The 18,945-nt window shown below is 60.6% G+C and overlaps 4 protein-coding genes across 9 annotated transcripts in view; 1 reads left to right on the forward strand and 3 right to left on the reverse strand.

The window, feature by feature from the left end:
- Positions 1–420: 420 nt before the first annotated feature.
- ISCU (iron-sulfur cluster assembly enzyme) lies at positions 421–2,286 on the forward strand. The gene is made up of 5 exons (XM_051633826.1): positions 421–523; positions 615–728; positions 975–1,085; positions 1,478–1,556; positions 1,830–2,286. The coding sequence occupies exons 1-5, from the start codon at positions 443–445 to the stop codon at positions 1,925–1,927; spliced, it is 483 nt and encodes a 160-aa protein (XP_051489786.1). The 5' UTR covers positions 421–442; the 3' UTR covers positions 1,928–2,286.
- A 2,625-nt stretch (positions 2,287–4,911) lies between these two features.
- On the reverse strand, positions 4,912–8,230 carry TMEM119 (transmembrane protein 119). Its single transcript, XM_051633827.1, has 2 exons — positions 8,147–8,230; positions 4,912–6,366 (listed from the first exon to the last, which is right to left on the reverse strand). Exon 2 carries the CDS (start codon positions 6,339–6,341, stop codon positions 5,586–5,588), a length of 756 nt encoding a protein of 251 aa, XP_051489787.1. The 5' UTR covers positions 6,342–6,366; positions 8,147–8,230; the 3' UTR covers positions 4,912–5,585.
- A 3,618-nt stretch (positions 8,231–11,848) lies between these two features.
- Positions 11,849–12,817, reverse strand: SELPLG (selectin P ligand). The gene has a single exon (XM_051634322.1). The coding sequence runs from the start codon at positions 12,815–12,817 to the stop codon at positions 11,867–11,869; it is 951 nt and encodes a 316-aa protein (XP_051490282.1). The 3' UTR covers positions 11,849–11,866.
- Positions 12,818–15,848: 3,031 nt separating this feature from the next.
- The window catches only part of CORO1C (coronin 1C), a 197,000-nt gene continuing 193,903 nt past the window's right edge, over positions 15,849–18,945 (reverse strand). For all 6 annotated transcript variants that reach the window (XM_051633875.1, XM_051633877.1, XM_051633879.1 and 3 more), the window contains one exon: positions 15,849–18,528. In XM_051633875.1, the coding sequence (XP_051489835.1) occupies positions 18,409–18,528 (120 nt within the window). In that variant the 3' untranslated portion in view covers positions 15,849–18,408. The remainder of the gene's footprint in view (positions 18,529–18,945) is intronic.

The raw sequence follows: 18,945 nt of genomic DNA on the forward strand, positions 1-18,945 counted from the left end.
GGGAGAGCCGCCGCTCGCAGCACCGCGCGCTCCGCTGCCCACCGAGACCCCGCTACGCTGAGCGCCATCGCGGCCGGGCCCCTCGTCCTCTCCCCCGAGGCGCAGGCGCTGCTCCGGACACCTCGGGGCCTGGCGCTCAGGGGGCCTCCGAGGGAGGTCCGAGGCGTGCGCGGTGCCTCCCGCCCGCCATATTGAGCGTGGCCGCCGCGTCCCGTCCCGCCATAACAGCCCTCTCGTGATTTGAAACAGCGTCTCTCCGTCTCGTTAGCGGCGGCGCGAACCGCCGGCGCTCCCCGCCGGCCGCCGCCACCGGCCGCCCCCGCCGCCGCGCACGAGGCCCCTTCCCGGCGGCGCGCGGCCTGAGGGGCGGGGCCTGCGGGGGGGGCGGGGCCTCCCCGGCCGAGGTGATAAAGGCGGCGGCGGCGCGGCCGGGCCGCAGAAGATGGCGGCGCTGCGGGCGGGGCGGGCGCTGCTGCGGGGCGGGCGCGGGGCGCCGCGGGCCCGGGCGGCCTACCACAAGAAGGTGAGGGCCCGGGGGGCGGGGAGGGGGGGAAAGGGGAGGCCGGGACATGCCCCCGGGGGGGGCGCGGTGGGTAACGCGGTGCCCTTGGCAGGTGGTGGATCACTACGAGAACCCGCGCAACGTCGGCTCCCTCGACCGCAACGCCAAGAACGTGGGCACCGGCCTGGTGGGGGCCCCGGCCTGCGGCGACGTCATGAAGCTGCAGGTGACCTTGGGGACCCGCGGGCAGTGGGCGGGGGGGGGTGTCGGGAGCTGCTGCAGGGCCCAACCCCCTCCGGTTCCCCTCAGGGCTGCCCGGCGGCTTTTCCTCCTCTCGATCCCCTCCCCCAGGCGCCCCCCGGGGCACGGGCCGGCCTTGCCGCGCTCCCGAGGGCACGGCAGGAGCCGGGGCCTTGCCTGGGCCTCAGAGGGCGGCTCTGCGTCGCCTGAGGTGCCATCGACGCTTTCTTAGGTGGAGGTGGATGAGAACGGGAGGATCGTCGACGCCCGTTTCAAAACGTTCGGCTGCGGCTCAGCAATCGCCTCCAGTTCCTTGGCAACGGAGTGGGTGAAAGGGAAGACGGTAAGGGCCCCCCCGGAGGTGGCACCACAGGGAGCCTTCACAGCTTCCCTGCTGGGACCGCGGTGGAAAGGGTGGCCAAGGAATCGCAGTGCTGGCTCTGTGCAGGGCAGTCCTGTGGCTGAGACAGCAGCCCTGTCAGGGGCCTGACTTCTAGGGCAATAGTTGCCTTTCCCAGGGACCTCCATTAACTTGCAGGGAAGTATCTTGTGTCTTAGGCACTAACAGAAAAATACACTCTCAGACATTCCTTAATTCCAGCACCTGTACCTGCCTCTGGCAGTTGAGATGTTCTTCTGTGTGGGTTGTTTTGGCTCAGGGGCATTAAAGCACTTGGTGAAATGCCTCTGTGGGCTGTGCTGTCCCTCAGGGACCCCCTGCTCCCTGTGTTTCAGGTTGATGAAGCGTTGAAGATCAAGAACACAGACATTGCCAAAGAGCTCTGCCTTCCCCCTGTCAAACTGCACTGCTCCAGTAAGTACAGGGCTGAACGGGAGGGGGGACTTCAAACACAAGCTTGGATTCGAGGGGGAGGCTCCTGGGAATAGCACAGATGCTTCATTTTCCCAACAGAGTTTACGTGTGAGGCACAGCTGAGCTTGGCCCACAAGATAAGCACACATGTCCAGATTCTGGGGTTGTTTTAAGAGTTTTCATATCCCTGGACTCCATTGCTCAGCAGACTCGTCCTGTTTTGATGGGATCTTTTGTTCCAAACTGCTTTTTTTGTCCTTGTCTGGTTTGCAGTGTTGGCTGAAGACGCCATCAAGGCTGCCTTGGCTGATTACAAGTTGAAGCAGGATCCAAACAAAGAGGAGTCCTCAAAGCAAGCAAACAATGCCTGAACTGCACAGCTTGTCCTCATTCCACCTCCGTTTGCAGTGCGATTATTGTAGCTGTTAGTAGGATCCTGTGCACAACTCAATGAAGCTGTAAGATACGCACAACTTACGCACAATGTGTCACTCCCCAGGTGTGTGCAGCTGCTCCTGTGCTGCCACAGCTGGGATGGGGGTGTTCCAGCAGCTGGAATCCTGTCATGACTCTGTTGGAAATGTTAAGAGTGAAGACTGCTCAACTGCAGAGAACTTGGTAGCTTCTCTTGGGAGAGAAAATCCTGCTGGTCTGGTACTGGAAGGGCTGTACTTTTATTTTTTGGGAAGCTGTATCGTTTTGCCTAATAATTTCCAGAATTGAGTGGGAATCGTTGCCTTGGTCTGTGTGTCAGTGCAGTACACAAGGCAGGGCAGTGTCTGCCCACAAACTGCAGCTGTGTCTGAGGCTCATTTCAAAACCTGGGAGCCAGTTCCTCCTTCCCAGGCTTGGGGATGCTCCAGTGGGTGCTGGATGGCACTGAGGGGGTGCTGGGTGCTGCTCCCCTCCCTCAGCTTCTCCTCGTGTCCTGTCACATCCAACACTTCTTGTTTTTTAAGCTCCCCTTAGAGGAAGAATCTTCATTTTGGAGTCTGTAAGAATTTAGCCTTTGGACTGGCCAAGTTCTCTGCTAAAAGAGAAAAATACACCCTGGGGTTTAAATGCAGGTGGGGAATCATGTAGGTGGGAGTGCCAAGGGGAAGGTCGCAGTGAGCAGGGGTTGGGCTGTGCCTCTGGGGGCAATGCCTCAGCATCCCATGGGATGGGGCTCAGCTGAGCTTTGCCAGAGAAGCAGAGAGAGCCTGGGTGATGTTCACCTCGGGATTTCTGACAGGTTCAGTGGTTGGTGGTGACCTGGCACAGCTTGCCTTCCACCCTGGGCCCTCGTGCTCTCTGCTGGCTGTTCTTTTCCCATGGAGCACTTCCACAGATTCCCAAAACAAGCAGAAAACACATTTTTAAAGCTGTTCCTGCTCCTAAGATTTTAACCCCAAGAAACCTCACTCACCTCTTTTCGTACCGAGGGTGTTTTTAAAACACAGAATCACTCAGATTGAAAAAGACCTGCAAGATCATCCAGTCCAACCTTTAACCTGACTCAACTAACCCAGCTCCACCAGCCCCCTGCTAAACCCTGAGCTCTGGATATAGATGATTTCTGATCACCTCCAGGGATGCTGATTCAGCCACCTCCCTGGGCAGAGAAGGGTGCTTCACAGCCCTTTCTGTGGAGTTTTTCCCAACATCCAACCTAAACCTCCCCTGCTGTAACTTGAGGCCATATCCTCCTGTTCTCTATTACTAGTTCCTGGAGAGGAGAAACTGACACCCCACCCCCCCCCCCGGCTCCAACCCCCTTGCAGGCAGTTGAAGAGAGAGGAGCTCTCCCCTCAGCCTCCTTTTATCCAGACTAAACTTACCAAGTTCCCTCAGCTGCTCCTCATAAGGTTTGTTTTCCAGACCCTTCCTCAGCTCCGTTGCCTTCTTTTGGACCAGCTCCAGCCCCTCCATGTCGTTCCTGTACCGTACCCGAAGCTGACCCCAGGGCCCGAGGTGTGGCCCCGCCTGCTCATCCCCCTGGTGCAGGGAGGACAGGCAACCCCCCCGGGCCATCCGCCTGGCGTGGTGCTTGGACCTGTTCCCGTGGAGCCAACGCTCTGCCTCGCCCCCAAACCCCTGCTGCTCCTTACCCTGCTCACCCCTGCGCGGAGCCCCCGCGCCGAGCAGGGGAGCCCCTGTGCTGGGCACACACACCTCCCGGGCGGCAGCGAGACCCCCGCGGGGAGCTGCATCGGTCCCGGGGGGCACCAGGACATCCTGCCGGCTGGACACCAGCGCTGCCTGCCCGAGAGACAGCGGCCTGCCCGCGCAAACAACCGACTGCCCCGCAAACAGCAGCCGCACAACCCGCCGCAGCGCCCTGGTCGCCCACCCTCCCGGGCAGCCTTTCCCGGCCAGGGATGCCCGCCGGTTTTAGCGCGGCCGGCCCCGCCCCCGCATCCCGCCCCCGCATCCCGCCCACGCATCCCGCCCCCAAGCCGCGGGTCCCCGCGCAGGCTCGTTGCTCTCCCGGCTCTGCAAAGCCCCCCAAACGAGCCCCTCGCCGCCCCTCCCCAGGGCGGCCCGGCTCACACGGCAGCGGGTCCAAAACCCCATTTAAAAAAAAACCCACATTAAAAACCGCGTTTATAAGTGCCTTGCTCTGACAGCTCCCTCCGCAGCTTTTTTGTTGTTGGTGTGTGTGTGTTTTTTTTTCCCCATGATTTTAAGGCAGCCCCGGCCACGTGCTGTCGCCGCTGCGGTTTGTCACTCACGGTGGCTCTTGTGTCCCGGGGCTCGGCACCGCCCCAGCCCCTGGGAACTGCCCCGCGGCTTCCCGGCTTAAAAAAAGAAACATCAGGGATAATTCGGATGCCCCCATATATCTTGGGGCATAAAGGCTCGGGGGAGAGAGATAAAAGCCAGAGCACTCTTCTTCCAAGGGGAAAGGTTGTCCCGATGCAGGGTTGTGGGGACACAGCCCTGCCTGTCCCAAGGCTGGGACACACCCGCAGGGGTGTGAGGACGCAGGGATTTGAGGATGTGCAGGCGCAGGGACGCGGGAATGCGCGGGGGCAGGGATGTGTTGCCATCCAGGTCCGGCTGCCGTCCCCGCGGGCACAGCCGCGTCCCGGTGCCGAGGCGGGGGGCAGCACCAAACCCCCCCGCCCCGGGCTGCGGCCACCAGATAAGAGTTTCCCAGAAGCGGCGGCTCCGGGCGCGGGTTTGGGGAGCGATAAGCGCAGCTCCGGGGCTGCACCCCCCACCCCGCACCCCAGCGCGCGTGGACCCCGCGGGGCTGGAGCCAAAACTGGCCGCACCCCAACACCAGGGTGATGCCCAGAGGGGACCTGAAGGAGCAAAGAGATCTGGGGACTGTGCCTCTGGGGAGCTGCAGGAACACACAGGAGATCTGTGTGGGAAATGTCTTTATTGTTAGCTGAAGGGGGTAAGAAAATCAGGAAAAAGTCCAGCTGGGCTGTGGGTCATGGCCTGGGGGGAAGAAAAACGAAAGGAGGGTCCTGGCCCCTAAATGCTCTTCCCTTCTCCTCTGGGCTGGGCCAGGATAGCCAAGGTTGTCCCGTCCTCGAGTCCCCGGTGTCACAGCAGTCAGCAGAGCCAGCCCGTGGTCACGTCCTGTCCCGCCGCACAGCCCTGGCCGTGGTGCCCTGTCCCCCCCCCCCACCAGGGGCCACCATGGGCTAATTAGTACAATTACATCTGGGAGCAAGCTGGCGGTGTGGGGCAGAGGGGGAGGGGGTCACAGCACCGGGGGTGGGGGGCAGAGCTGGAGCCGGGGGGCTGTGCCCACACAGTGCCTGGGGATGGGAAAAGCCCCCTTGGACAGCAGGAGCCGTGGGGCTGCTGGGACTCTAGGGCTGCCCCAAACCACCAGCTGCCCAAACACCCCCCTGGCTTGGCCACAGTGTCCTGCAAGGGTGTGGGGGGGAGCAGAGAGGGGCTTCATCAGGGCTTCCTTGAGCCACCACGTACACATGGAGCAACAAACCGCCACGTCCATCACATGTCCACAGGGTGTTCCCCCGAGCTGGCAGCTCCTTGGGGCTCACATGGGACCCAATCCCTGCCCTAGATGCCAGGGGGTCCAGGGGGGCTGTCATGGGCTGCGCTGGGGGTCCCCTCGCCCCCTGCTCCGGTTGTACCTGACACTTCCTTGGTGCCAGGATTTTGGGGAGGGGGCTCGGCGGGTTGCTCTTCCCCTAACTTTTTGCTTCCTTCCTCTTTGTCTTCCTCGGGGGGTGGTTTCTGCTCCTCCCGGGCCCCATTGGCTTTGGGGGGCGATTTGAGGTTCTGGGCGGCGGCGAGGATGTCTGCCTTCAGCTGCTGGTTGCAGTTCAGGGTCTCCTCAGCATCAGGGTCGGGGGCTTTTTCGGGCACCTCGGTGAAATCCTTGCCCCCCCCCACCTTGTCCTGCTGGTCCACGTACTTTTTCTTGGGGAAGGAGGAGGGGTAGTAGGCAGACGCCTTGTGCTTCTGCCGGACAATGACGGCAGTGCAGACGATGAAGAGGAGGACGAAGGCCAGCGAGCCCACCACCACCACCAGCAGCATGTACTCCTTGAAGAAGTCCACCAGCCCATCCAGCACGCCCCCCGGTGCCGAGCTGTTGGTGACCGTTGTCCCCACCGCGTCCCCCACCGTCGGGCCGGTGCCCGGTGTCACACGGCGGACGGGCGGCACGGCCGAAACCTCCTCGCCGTCCCCGCTGCCCCCGTCGTCGGGCAGCACGGCCACATGTCGAGGGGCTGCCGAGAGTGCCGGGGACACCAGCAGCAGCAGCAGCAGCAGCAGCAGCCAGGTCCCCATCGCCATCCGCACCGCCATGTCCCCTGGGGCTGGCGCGCGGCTCCTGCGGGATGCAGAGATATTAACACCCCGATGGAGCGAGACCCCCGAGCCCTGCCCCAAGCAAAACCCCATCCCCCGAGATGCCCACCCAGAGCCCCCCCGGGCAGCTCCAGCACAGAGGGACGAGCCCAAGCCTCGAGCTGCCGATGTTCAGCTCAGGCACTCGCTTCTTCACCCCGGCTAATTCCCTCACAAAAAGCACAGCGCAGCTCTGGTTTCCCCAGCTTCCCCCCCGCCCCCCCGGTGCTGAGCCAGGGGCTGTGTTTGTTTTGCAACCAGACGCTGAAAAAAAAATATATATAAAAATTAAACAAAATAAAAAAAGAGATGGAAACCAGCTGGATCGAATTGCTCAAGCCTGGGGGACGCTGCGTGCATGGCAAGAGGAGCGGGGCCACCGCCAAGAGCCGGCATCAGACAACGGTCATTTGGCTGATTAGAAAATTCCTGAAAAATTGAGGTTTCCAGTGGAAACTCTGACACAGGCGACGCTGCGTTTCCCAACCGCTCGTCCCGCCGCCGACCGTTGCAAAAGATTCCCAGCTTGAAGGCGGCTAAAAATAGGGTTGGTGACGGGATTTCATCCCAGAGCCTTTGCAAAGGGGCAGCCCCGGAGCTGGGGTGCAGTGAATGGTGGGATCCTGGGGGTCTCAGCACCCGGGGAGGGTCAGGTCTGTCTCCTCACCGTGCTGCACTCCTCTGTGCTGGATGGGGCCGGATCTCCCCCGCGCCAGCATCCACATCCTGCAGGGTATTGCAGGACATGGGATGAGTGTTCCCCATCCTGGCACATGGCTGGAAATGAGGGGCCGGAGTGAGCCCCCCGGGGTCTGGCAGCAGGGTGGGGTGTCCCCAGCGTGTCCCTGGGGCGGGGGGGGCAGCTCATTTTGGTCTCACCATCCAGCCAGTCCCAGGGCTCTTCCTTCCGCACAGACCCAGAGGAGCTTTCATGAACCAGCTCCCCAGATCCATTGGCCAGGACCCTCTGGGACAATTCCTTCATCCTTGAGCACCCCAAATCCTAACCTGCACACCGCCCCCCCCCCCCTTTTCACCCCCAACCAAACCCAACCCAGCAGCACTACAAACCAGAACAGGCTCCAGCAGTGGGACTTGGCTTTCAGGCTCCTTCCCAGCTGCACAATCTGGTTTGCATTAAACCAGAGCAAACAAATGGTGGCAGAGGTGGGAGGAAACCCCCAGACCCCGGCCCTCCCCGCTCAGCATCGCCCCTGCTGTGGGCTCTGGGGTCCCTGCTGTAACGCAGCACAGCCAGGACAAGCGGTTTTGGAGGACTGGGATGAGCCCTTTCATCCACCCCCACCTTTGCTGCAGAGAGGGGAACCCCAGCTGTGACAGGGAGATGGGACCCGGGGAAGGCAAAGGCTTCAATTCTCTGTTAGCAGGCGGAGCTGAGGAGCAGCTGCAACAACGGAGGGGCCGAGGGAATCCCAAATCCATGCCAGGAGCAGGGCCCGTTCCCATGGCCACCCCCATCCTGTCCCCCAGACCCGTAGTATGTCCCAGCTCTGACTTCGCCAGATGCAGGTGAACTCCCCTCCTCCCCCCAAACCCTCCCCAAATGCTTGGGAAAGTCACAATTTCCCATTGTCTAGGCACAGCATCCTCTGGAGTGTGCCCAGTCGTGTCCCTCCGTGAGGACTGCGTCCAGCCCTCACCGGGGCACCCCTGCCCAGGGGGCAGCCTGAGCCCCTCTCAGCAGCCACCCCAAAATTTGGGAGGGAGGGGGGGCAGGTTGGCATTGCCAGTGGGATCCTCACCTCGCTGTGCCGGTGGGAGGGAGCCAGGAGGACGGGATCTGTCCTGCACCCTTCGCTCCCCTTTCTGCTGCCTGCTGGGATGGAGCCTCCTCCTTCTCCTCCTCCTTCTCCTCCTCCTTCTCCTCCTGCTCTGCAGCCCGGGACCAGCTTGTTCTCATTAGGGCTGGTTTGGGGAGGGAGTGGGAGGCCAGTGAGGGGCAAGCAGCCCCCAGACCCCTCCCAGCCCAAACCCAGCCAAGGGGGGAGCCCCAGTAACTTCCATCCCCCCAGCAGTGCTGCTGGACAGAACCACTTTTTGGGGTGCACACGGGGAAGGGGGTCCCAAGGGAGGTTTGTTGCAGAGTTGTTGTTTTTTTACCCATGAGGACAGAGGTAAAACCTCATCCCCTAGCCACGTGAATGAGCCATCATGGAGGGACACAGGGGGGTGCTGGCACCCCCAAAACAAGTGGGCATGGCCCCCACCCAGCTGCCTTTATGTGCCTGGGCACCAGCCCTCGGCCAGATCCTGCCTCGGTGCCCAACCCTGAGAATCCAAACCCTGCTGCCACGTCAGGGTGCAGGCATGAGCTGGTGGGGCACGGCCACCAAGGCCACCAAGGCCACGCAACACCCAGGAACCAAAGGGGACAGGGAGAGTCACTGGGCGCAGGCAGCACGGCACGGGGCAAGCAGTACTTGGGACCCCCCCCCCGATTTCAGGAGACAATTTCCTAGTTGTGCCAGCCTTGGAAATGCTCAAATACAAACCTTGGGGTGCAGGCAGCGGTGCAGAAAACCACCCCCGTGGTTCCCCAGGCCAGTGCAGCTCCCCAGGACAGACTCTGGGTTGGGGGTTAGGGGGCATTTCCTGGCCTCCCCCGCCCACCATCCTCCTGCCCACCCCCCCACCCCCGTCCCCTCCGCCCGGGATGAAGTTGCTCAAGAGGCTGCAGCCGCCGCGGGTGACCTCATCCTCTTGCTATTTGCCTCCCCAGGGACCCACCAGATCCCCCCCAAAAAAGCCAGCGCCAGCACCCAGGGACGGCGGCAACCACGGGGCTGGGGGCGACGGTGCCTGTCCCCACTGCTACTGGCACCGGGAAGCTGGAGGGGAACCGGCGCCGTTTGGGTTTGTCCCGGCGTCGGAAACGTAATCGCGGCTCCCAGAAATAACGGGTCCTGCCGTCTGGCTGAGCCGGAGGCTCCGCGCAGCTGCTGGGGCGGCTTTTCCCGGCCTTAAGTGATCAGGGCTGGAATCTTGGAGTGGAAGGGGGGAGCTGGCCTGGAGGAGCGCCAGGGGCATCCCGGCTCGCTCCGGCAGCTGGGGACAGGGCTGTCCTTGCCCCCCGTGCACCCAGAGATGTTGGGGTCGGGCTGAGCCTCCTTGTCCAGGGTCCCCATAGCTCTTCATCCAGGGCCCCTGTCCCTCTTTGTCCAGGGTTCCCATCCCTCCTTGTCCCGGGTCCCCAACTCTCATTCAAGGTCCCCAACTGTAATCGAGGGTCCCCACCCCTCTCTGCCCACGGTCTCCACCCTTCCAGCCGCTCTCCCCAGCACCCCTCCCCGGGTTCCCCATCCCCGGCTCCTCCCGGGGCAGTCCCGGTGCCAGCGCCCACCGCCCATTACGCTGCCGTTTTTGCCTGCGGTGGGGCGGGTTGGGCCCCTCGGCGCTGGGCAGGGCCGGGCCCCGCTGTGTAATTTGGGGACAGCTGGAAGGCAAGGGACCCGCAGGGCTCGGCTCCTCGGCACAGCCCGCCCGGGGCAACCTGCAATTTGAGACATTTCGGCCCTGCTCGGCTTGTAATTTGCTTCTCTGGGCTGAGCTCTGCTGTGCCAGCGAAAATACCCGGGGATGGGCCGGGGGGGAGTGATCCTGCAGAGCTGCACCACCAGCACAGCACCCTGCACAGCCTCCTGTCACCATCGTGCACAGCGTCATGTCACCAGCACTCACACCGCCAGCGTGCCACCAGCCTGCCCAGCCCCGTGCCACACGCTGCCCTCCAGGCCGGGCACAGAAGATCCTGCTGTGACACCGCTCCGGCTTCCTGCAGATTCCTCTGCCGTGAGCTGGGAGATGGCAGCCCGACAGGACCTGCTGACTATGCCAAATAGGGCGATTCCTGGCTCCTGGCGGTGGAGGAAAGTTTATCCTCGCTGGGCTCCTGCTCTGGAGCAGCAGGCACTGGGCAAGAGCTGGAACGATCCCCCCAGCCTGCACCCATCTGCCAGCCTCATCGTGCCTGGACCAGGCACAGAGGCTGGATGAGCTGCTGTGGGGTGAAGCCAGGGGATGGGAGCATCCCTTCACCTCCAGGAGAAGGGGCTGGAGGGGCTGGGGGTGACAGTGATCCCTCTGACCTTTTCCCAGCCTGGCCCTGACACAGGGGCACAGAACACAGCTGAGACACTAACTCCGGCTGCTCCCTTTTGGCACAGCAGGATGGCACATGCATCAGGAGATGATGGGGACAGAGCAGGGTGGCATCACCCAGGGGTGTCCCATACGGTGCCCAGACACCACCACCAGCTGCAGATCCCTTCTCCTGCAGTGACTCACCCATAAACATTTACATTTGCAGTGGGAGTGGGGCCAGGGAAGCTGCTCAGCCCCAGATGGAAAATATCCGAAGCACAGTGTGAATGTAAACAGGCAGAGGGGCCAGGGGGGCCGGGGTGCAGGTGAACCCCCCGCAGGACAGTGAGATGGTCACCCCCCCCAAAGCAGCTTTTGAGGCAATGGGGCACCGAGGGCTCAGCTCGGGGATATGGGGATGAAGTTCAGGGATGCGGATGGAGGGCTAGGGATACTGAGCCTTGCTGGGGCAGTGATGGGAACATGGGGACACTGATCCTGGCAGGGCAGGGACAGTCCTGGGCCATTTCTGCTCCCTTGGGTGGCTCCCCCAGGGAGGGGTTAGGTTGATGGCTCAAGGGGTGACTGACAAACAGGGGGAAAGTGGCACCTGGGGGCAAACCTGAGCCCCCAAGTACAGGCAAACTGGTGGGACCCTCAATGGGACCCTTGGTGGCAGCTCATGGCTTTGCTCTCCCCAGCCACAACCAGGCAGGACAGCTGTGCCAATGCCACCCTACAAAGCCCAGAGCCTGCAACCACCATCTGCTCACAGGGGTGGGGGACAAGCTCTGGGACCACCCCCACGGGCAGTGACAGTTCCGGAGGCATCTCCCTGCCTCGCTGCAGGCAACCACAGGGCAGGAACACGTTACACCACGAGCACACCCATCCCTGTCCCCCCCACCCCGGCACATCCGCCCCGGCACCACCACCCTTCCGCTCCCACACCGTGGAGCAGGGACGTGCACCCCCATCCCCACGAGGGGGTCCAAACCCCTGGAATCTGGCCCCTGCCCAGCAAGGGCTGGCCAAGGGTTTCATTTCTGCTCCCCCCACCCTGGGGCTGCTGCTGGGGGAGGAGGATGGAGAAGCAGAATTTTGGCAGGGGGATGTAGGTGGGTGGTGGAGTGGGGAGGGGGACCAGGCAGAGACCACCATGTCCAGGTAACGCTTTAATGGGGTCGGCCTCCAGGGCTGAGCTCACTCCAGGGGAAAGCAAAGCAGCAACCCCTCTCCCCCCCTGTCATGCCAGTCCAAATCACAACATGATCCCGAGGGGACAGGGGGTCCCCTGCCCACTGCTCCGCGTGTGGCAGCGCTGGGGACCGGTCACTGTTCCCCCCCCCCTCCCCGATGCTCAGGGCTGCAGGACCCCCGGCTCAGGGCTGCTCGGGCAGGAAGCTGCTGAGGGTCAGGTTGTCCCCGTCAGCCTCGGGGCCGCCGTCCAGCAGCAGCTTGTGGCGCCGGGCGGGGAGGGGCCGGGGGCCGCTGGTGGCCGTCACCCCGTCCTGCAGCAGGGAGGAGATGCAGACCATCTCGGTGGGGCCCAGCCTGCGGCGAGCCGAGCGCGCCCGCCGCCACAGCAGGGCCCCCAGCACCCCCGTGCACACCATGAAGGTGGCAGCCACCAGGGCCAGCAGCAGGATGGCCAGCAGGCACTTGCTCATCACCCTGCCCGGGTCCCAGGGGAGCGGCACGGCCGTCCCTCCGGCCTTCGTGTCCCAAGGGGATGAACGAGTCGGCGTGGTGGAGCCTCCGGCTTTCCTGACATTCTTGTAGCCTGTGGTGGTGGGGATGGGGCCTGGGGGGGTCGCCGAGCTGCTGTCCGTGTCACTGGTCGCCGTCCCCTCCTCGCCGAGCGACGTGAGCCAGCTGAGGGTGGTGGTGCTGGTTTGGGGGGGTGTCCGTGTGCCAGGTGCTGCCGATGGCGCAGAGCTCAGCAGGAGGTCAGGATCTGGGGAATCAGTCTCATCCTGGGGACCCGCTGTGTTTGCTGCTGCAAGTGCCTGGTGCAGGCTGGCGTTGGTGGGTGCTGGTGGTGAGGAAGGGCTCAGCAGCAGGTCAGGATCCGGGGAATCCGTCTCATCCCAGGGAGCATCTTTAGTTGGCACCACAAGTGCTTGGTGCAGGCTGCTGTTGGTGCCAGGAGCTGGTGGTGAGGAAGGGCTCAGCAGCAGGTCAGGATCTGGGGAATCAGTCTCATCCCAGGGAGCATCTCTAGTTGGCACCACGAGTGCCCGGTGCAGGCTGCTGTTGGTGCCAGGAGCTGGTGGTGGTGCAGACCCCAGCAATGGGTCGGGCTCAGGGGAATCATCAAAGCTGCTGGGCATCGTGGTGGCAGCAGTGACACCAGGCTGCTGCCCACTGCCATCCCTCTTCCTGCGGGACAGGGGTGGGGGCTCAGCCCGTGCCTGCTCTGCTGCCCCCCAGACCCACAGCTCCCCGAGGTGCTGCCCTGGCTCCTGGGGTGGCACAGCCCAGCACATCTGCAGGGTGCTCAGCACCAGCACCAGCATTTCCAGCACGGCCTGGCCTGGCGCCATGGGACCTGTGGGGGGGACAGAGGGGGCAGGTGACGTTGGGGTCCTGAGAGGATGCTGAGCTCCATTGTTGTGGCTGGAAATGGCCCCAAGGAGGGACTGCACTTGAGCCAAGCATCCTCCTTCCCTCCCAGAGAGGGGGGTGAGGGCTGAAGGATGCGACCACCGAGCTCCCCCAGCTGGGGCAGCAGAGCTGAGCTGCCTCCACCTGCGGGAACTCAGCCCCGCCGGCTCCGCCTGAGAGGAAAGTTTTGAAAAGGAAGTTGGTGTCTGGAAATGGGGAAGGGGCCACGATGGAGATGGCTGCTGCGGGATGGGCGGTTGCAGGATGACTCCCTGGGCAGAAATGAAACCACAGGGACGTCGCACACGCTTCCATCAAACCCCCCAGGGTGTCTGTCCTCCCCCTCCGCCGGCCGGGCCGGTGTGGGGCTCCTGTGCCGAGGCCACCGTGTGCCTGTGCATCTGCTCTGGAGCGGGAGGAGAGAAAAATCCACCCCAAAGCCACCCCAAATCTCCCCCTCCTTACACTGACAGCCCCCCAGAGGCCCTGGTGGGTGGAGACCACCCAGGTTCCTGTGTCCCCACGCCCAGCAGCATCCAACACAGATCAACGCTCTCCCCAGACCCAGCGTTCCCAGGAGGTTCCCGCATCCCCACCTGCCTCCTAAAAAGCCCAGGGACCAGCACTGCGTGGAGGGTCCCTCAGAGACCCACGCATGTCCCAAGGGGGGACTCCGAGCGTTCCCTTTGCACCCACAGCCCCCCTGGATCCAGCCCCCCCCCCCGCCAAAGCTCACCTGTGCCGGGGGACGGGGCTGGACCCCGAGCTGCAGCGCCGGGCGGCAGCACCAGGAGGGCCGGGGGGCACCAGGGCAGCCCCAGGGCGGGTGATGCTTAAACCTGAGGGGTGTCACGGGCCGCCCTCCGCCCGGGCGGGGAGGGGAAGGCGGGCACGGAAGAGCGGCTGTGGTTTCAGAGAGCCTGGCGGGGGAAGGACGTGACGCTGGGAGAGGGGCCACGGCGGGCCGGGGGCACCTGCCAGCAAGGGTGTCCGGGATGTGAGGTGCACCCCAAACAGGGAGGATTCCTGTTTTAGGAGCCCCCTCGGGCCAGCTGTGTGCTGGGGCTCGCAGCCCCCTGAAAGCAGAAGTGAGGGCAAATGTGGTGCCAGGGACTGCCAGCCTCCCCCTTCCCCCCGGACACCGTGTGGGCACAAACCAGCTTGGGGGGAGTGGTGTGGTTGGTGGGGCTTGTCATGGTGGCCCAAAATAGGACGTGAAGGTGCCCCCAGTCCCGGGAAACAGCCTCCACACGCAGGATGGAGGAGGGCAAGGGGCTAGCTACGTGCGTCTGCAGAGCTCTCACAGCAGGGTCTCGACCTGGCACCGACGTCCCCAGGACGGGGGCTGCCCAGCACCCCGCCCCGACCGCAGGCACCGGCAGCGGGAGGTGCCGCTGCAGGAAGGATGCTGCAAGACACATCCGCAGCTGTCAACAGCCCCACGCCTCTGCTCGACCCCCGCAGCACCCCCAGATCAGCCCAGCCCTTCTCAACACCTCGAATCATGGAATCATTAAGGTTGGAAGGGACTTTAAAGATCACCTGCCATGAGCAGGGACCCTGCCACTAGATCAGGTTGCACAAAACCTTGTCCAACCTGGCCTTAAAAACCTCCAGGGATGGGGCATCAAACACCTCCCTGGGCAACCCATCCCAGTTCCTCAACACCCTTAGAGTGAAGAATTTCTTCCTAATATCTAACTTAAATCTCCCCTCTCTCAGTTTAAAACCATTACCTCTTGTTCTATCACTATCTTCTCTGATGAAAAGCCCCTCCCCAGCTTTCCTGTAGCCCCTTCAGGCACTGGAAGGTGCTATAAGGTCTCCCCAGAGCCTTCTCTTCTCTAGGCTGAACACCCCAACTCTCTCAGCCTGTCTTCATAGCAGAGCTGCTCCAGGCCTTTGTAATCTTGGTGGCCCTTTCCCGGACCCTCTCCAACAGGTCTATACCTTTCTTGTGCTGAGGGCACCAGAACTGTACACTGCACTCAGTAAACGTGGCCAGTTCCTAAAAACCAACACAAATCAGAGCTAATTTCCTGGCAGCAGGAGGAGGACACAAAGGCCACGGGGACTGGAAGAGAGTCCCAGTTCCTGCTGGCTCTGGGCGACTTGTGGGAAAAGACACACAGAAAAAGGGGTTCAGGTCTGCAGGAGCAAAGGGATGAGGGTCCTCCAGGATGAGTGCAGGGTGTGGGTGGGTGGCCAAGGAGCATTGCTGCTCCAGGAGCATCCCTGTCCCATCCCCAGGGTCAGGGTGCACCAGGGGCAGCTGCAGGGCTGCGCAGGCTGCGAGGCTGAAGGCGGTTGTGAAACGGGGTGAGAGGCAGCAGGGCTGGGGCAGGCTCTCCAGCTCAGCCATGCGGTTTCCAGCCTGGGCTTTGCAGGGTTTCCTGCACTCTCAGAGCAGGTTTCAGCTGGGGAAGAGCAGAATGAGCTCCCCCCCCCATCTCCAGCACAGCCCCCAGCTGCTGCCATTCCTTCCTGGGACCATGGCACCCCAGTCTCCACCACCCAAAGAGCCCCCAGCAAGGCTGTGCCATCAAGTCCCACATCCAGCCAAGTTCTTGGATTCACCTACAGGGAAATCACCACCCTGGGGCAGGAGCCAGCAGAGGGGACTCAGGGGACAGACCCCCCAGGCTGTGGTTAAAGGTAGCACCACCACTTAATAACCTGGTTACTAATAACCTGGTGCTGAGGGGCAGCGGGTGCAGGACGCAAGAGAATCAAAAGGAAAAGGCAAACCAGAGGAAGTTTTATAATCAACGACTTTTTTATCTTTTGAAAATGGAAGCAAATATTTGGACAGGTACTATGGCCGCTCTATAAGAGCGCAACTCTCCGGACTTGGCTGGTTCTCTTCTGGGATATCACGGCTACAAAAAGCTTCAGGCACTGACTCCGGTTGAGCCTGGCTAGGCATCAGTTCATTTAAATAAAACACAAGCAATTCACTAAAAAACCAGGGCGGGCCTTTCCTCCGCCCTCCACACACCCACCTCCTCTGGGCATTTCAATCCAGCGTCTCTGAAAACTTATTTCCCTCCAATTAGAAAAAAAAAAACCAAAACAAAACACAAAAGGTCCCCGAGCACACAACCCTGAAGTCACAGGTACAAATGGACACCGAGATCACCGTTTGGGGGAGCACGACGTTTGGCTTTGTTCTCCAAAACGAAAGAAAAAGAAAACTACACATCAGCTCAGCCATGTACTGCAACACAACAACGGCACCAAACATCCAATAGAACCCGGAGTGTCTGAACTGTGAATCCAGCACCAGTGCCCAGGCAGGGCAGGGGACAGGCTCGTCCCTCCTGTTGTCCTCGTCACTTAACAAAAATCCACTTTTCTGAAGCTTTCATGCTCTGCAATGACATCACATCCTCTGTCTCCTGGCATCCCGTCCTCCAGTCTCTCCAGCTACATCACCCACGCCATCCCAACACACTCAGACATCCCTCTAGAACAGAGAATCCCTAACCTGTAAGTTCTGAACATCCAAACACTGGGGAAAAAAAAAAAATAAATGAGAATTTGAGGATTTCTAGCTAACCTAAGGGAAAAAAAAATTAAAAAAGATCACTTCAGCCTGGATGAAAGGACAGCCACCGGGATGGCCGGGCAGGGACACTGCTCTGGAGTGGTGGCTCCCAAGCACACACACGAGCACACAGGCTGGGAATGTGGTGAGCTCCTTCAGGGATCCTGGGATCCATCCCGGGCTGGGACAGCTGTTGAGGTTCCTCAGCAGATCCCTCTCAGCACCCCAGACCCACGTCATCCCCATCCCAGGCAGCCCCCCTCGCAGGGGAGACCCCACCTGAGCAGAGCTCTGCTGAGCTGGGGCATCCAAGAAATCCCAGGAGGAGCTTGCAGGCCTGGTGTGCTCATGGGGACTCTCCCTCGAGGACCTCAAAGGACCATGTGAGAAACCAGCTCTCCAAACTGGGATCAAAACCACCCTCCCCAGTTGCTTCCACTCCAAAGGCCTGGGAGCACAGGGGGTCTGGGGGTCACTTATCTCCTCTGGGAACAAAGATTTTCCTGCAAAGTTTTACAGCATGGTGGGGTGGTGAGGCAGGAATGATGGAGAGAGAGAAAAAATAATGATAAAAAAAGAGCAGAGGCATTTTGTTTCTGGAGACCCATCATGGTAAAGTCACCTAACTACTGCTAATGCTGTTTTGGAAGCAGAGCCTAAATTTCTACCATCAGCACTAAGGTGGGGGGGCCAGAGAAGTGCAAGGTTGCAGGGTTCTGAAAGCTTCTGGAAGTCAAGGAGCTGAAGAGCGTGGTGGTGCAGTCAACAATATTTACAGCCAGGCAGAACAGCCCAATGGACACCACAGAGCACCTGGGGACTGCCATGTCCCACGGCTCCCCTCTCCCAGGGCACTCTTGCCACTCCACTCCAGGGAGGAAACCCAAAAACGTTTCCTGCATGAAAGAAACTTCTGCCTCAAAGGAAAAAAACAAAACCTGTCAGATAAAACATGTCCTTTCGGACATGGGCAGAGGAAGCAAAACCATGGGATGACTTTAAAAAGGTCAGCATGAGGCTAGTTTAAAAGTCGTGCAGGGTGTAAAAAGGAGAAGAGGCATTTTGTGGCATGAATCACCTCCCTCCACAGCTGCTTTTTTTTTTTCCTTAAACATGATGGGGACATGTGAGGGAGGAAGGAAAGGCAGCCTGAACCATCTCTGAGAGGTCTCAGCAGCAGCCTCGGCCACAAAGGAAACCAACCTGATTGTTCAAATTTGAAGACTGACACAAAATAGCTTCAGTTTTGTCCTCTGAACTGTACAGACACCCAGCACCCACACACACCCACACACACCCAGTGCTGTCCCTTTCAGCTGAACACACAAATACTGCAAAAGTGGCAAATAAGAAAAATAAAAAGCAACTTGTTTTGTTTTGTGGGGTTTTTTTGGCAACTTTAAAAAAAAAAAAGGTTAAGAACAATGTGGCATTGGTCCCTACATCTCGAAAAGATATTTGGGCACAACACTGAAAGTCAGAATGGATTTGTTTTCAAGAATTTGTAACATCTGGGGAAAAAGAAGCCTGTAAAAGTAGCACTTATTCTTTCTGACTTGGTTGACACAGTCACATCAATTCAATAAAACATCGGAGGGGGGAGAAAAAAAAATCTTTCACTAAAAAGCTTGGCTTTTAATCATCAGGCTCTCGTTGATGTGGAATTTAGGAGAACAGGAAAGCTCAGTACTGGAATGCTGCAGGCTGCTGCTGGCCAAACTGGGAACTGGAATGTGCCTGGGCCGGCGGGGCCAGCGCCGCTCGCCCCGCTCAGTCCGCGATCTTTGCCATCTGCTGCTCCAGCTTGGAAATGCGCTCGTCTTGGTTGGTGATCGTGTCTTTTATAGATTTCAGCTCTTTCAAAATCTCATCCAATTTGGCTTCGTTTTGCTGGAAGGCAAGACAAGACACGTAGTGGTGAGGAGAGGGGGTGGGACGTGGGTTTTCGAAGCCCAGGGTCTCCCCTGAGCGGCTTTGTGCGAGCTCTGCCTGCCTGGCACCCGGGATGCTCAGGGCATGGACTGGCATTCCCAGTGGCAGCTTCAAGAGCATCCTGGACCAGTATCTACTCTTTAAAAGTATTTATGGACCTACCTGACTGACAGCTGTCACTTGCACATCTCTATATTTCAGTTAAAGGGCAGGTTGGATGGGGCTTGAAGCTGCCTGGTCTGGTGGGAGGTGTCCCTGCCCGTGCAGGGGGTTGGATCTAGATGAGCTTTGAGGTCCCTTCCAACCCAAACCAGCCTGGGATTCTCTATTACCACATCTTAGCTACAACTCCTGATTATGAAGCTGTACCACCTC

Source organism: Apus apus, chromosome 16 (assembly GCF_020740795.1).
Source record: "Apus apus isolate bApuApu2 chromosome 16, bApuApu2.pri.cur, whole genome shotgun sequence".
NCBI classification, from domain to species: domain Eukaryota; kingdom Metazoa; phylum Chordata; class Aves; order Apodiformes; family Apodidae; genus Apus; species Apus apus.

What these genes read in the sequence shown, in the direction of transcription:
- ISCU (XM_051633826.1), top strand. Translation starts at nt 443, where the DNA reads ATGGCGGCGCTGCGGGCGGGGCGGGCGCTGCTGCGGGGCGGGCGCGGG. An exon ending in GCGACGTCATGAAGCTGCAG is followed by an intron (nt 729 to 974) that starts GTGACCTTGGGG and finishes ACGCTTTCTTAG; the next exon opens with GTGGAGGTGGATGAGAACGG. An exon ending in AGTGGGTGAAAGGGAAGACG is followed by an intron (nt 1,086 to 1,477) that starts GTAAGGGCCCCC and finishes CCTGTGTTTCAG; the next exon opens with GTTGATGAAGCGTTGAAGAT.
- TMEM119 (XM_051633827.1), bottom strand. Translation starts at nt 6,341, where the DNA reads ATGGCGGTGCGGATGGCGATGGGGACCTGGCTGCTGCTGCTGCTGCTG.
- SELPLG (XM_051634322.1), bottom strand. Translation starts at nt 12,817, where the DNA reads ATGCCCAGCAGCTTTGATGATTCCCCTGAGCCCGACCCATTGCTGGGG.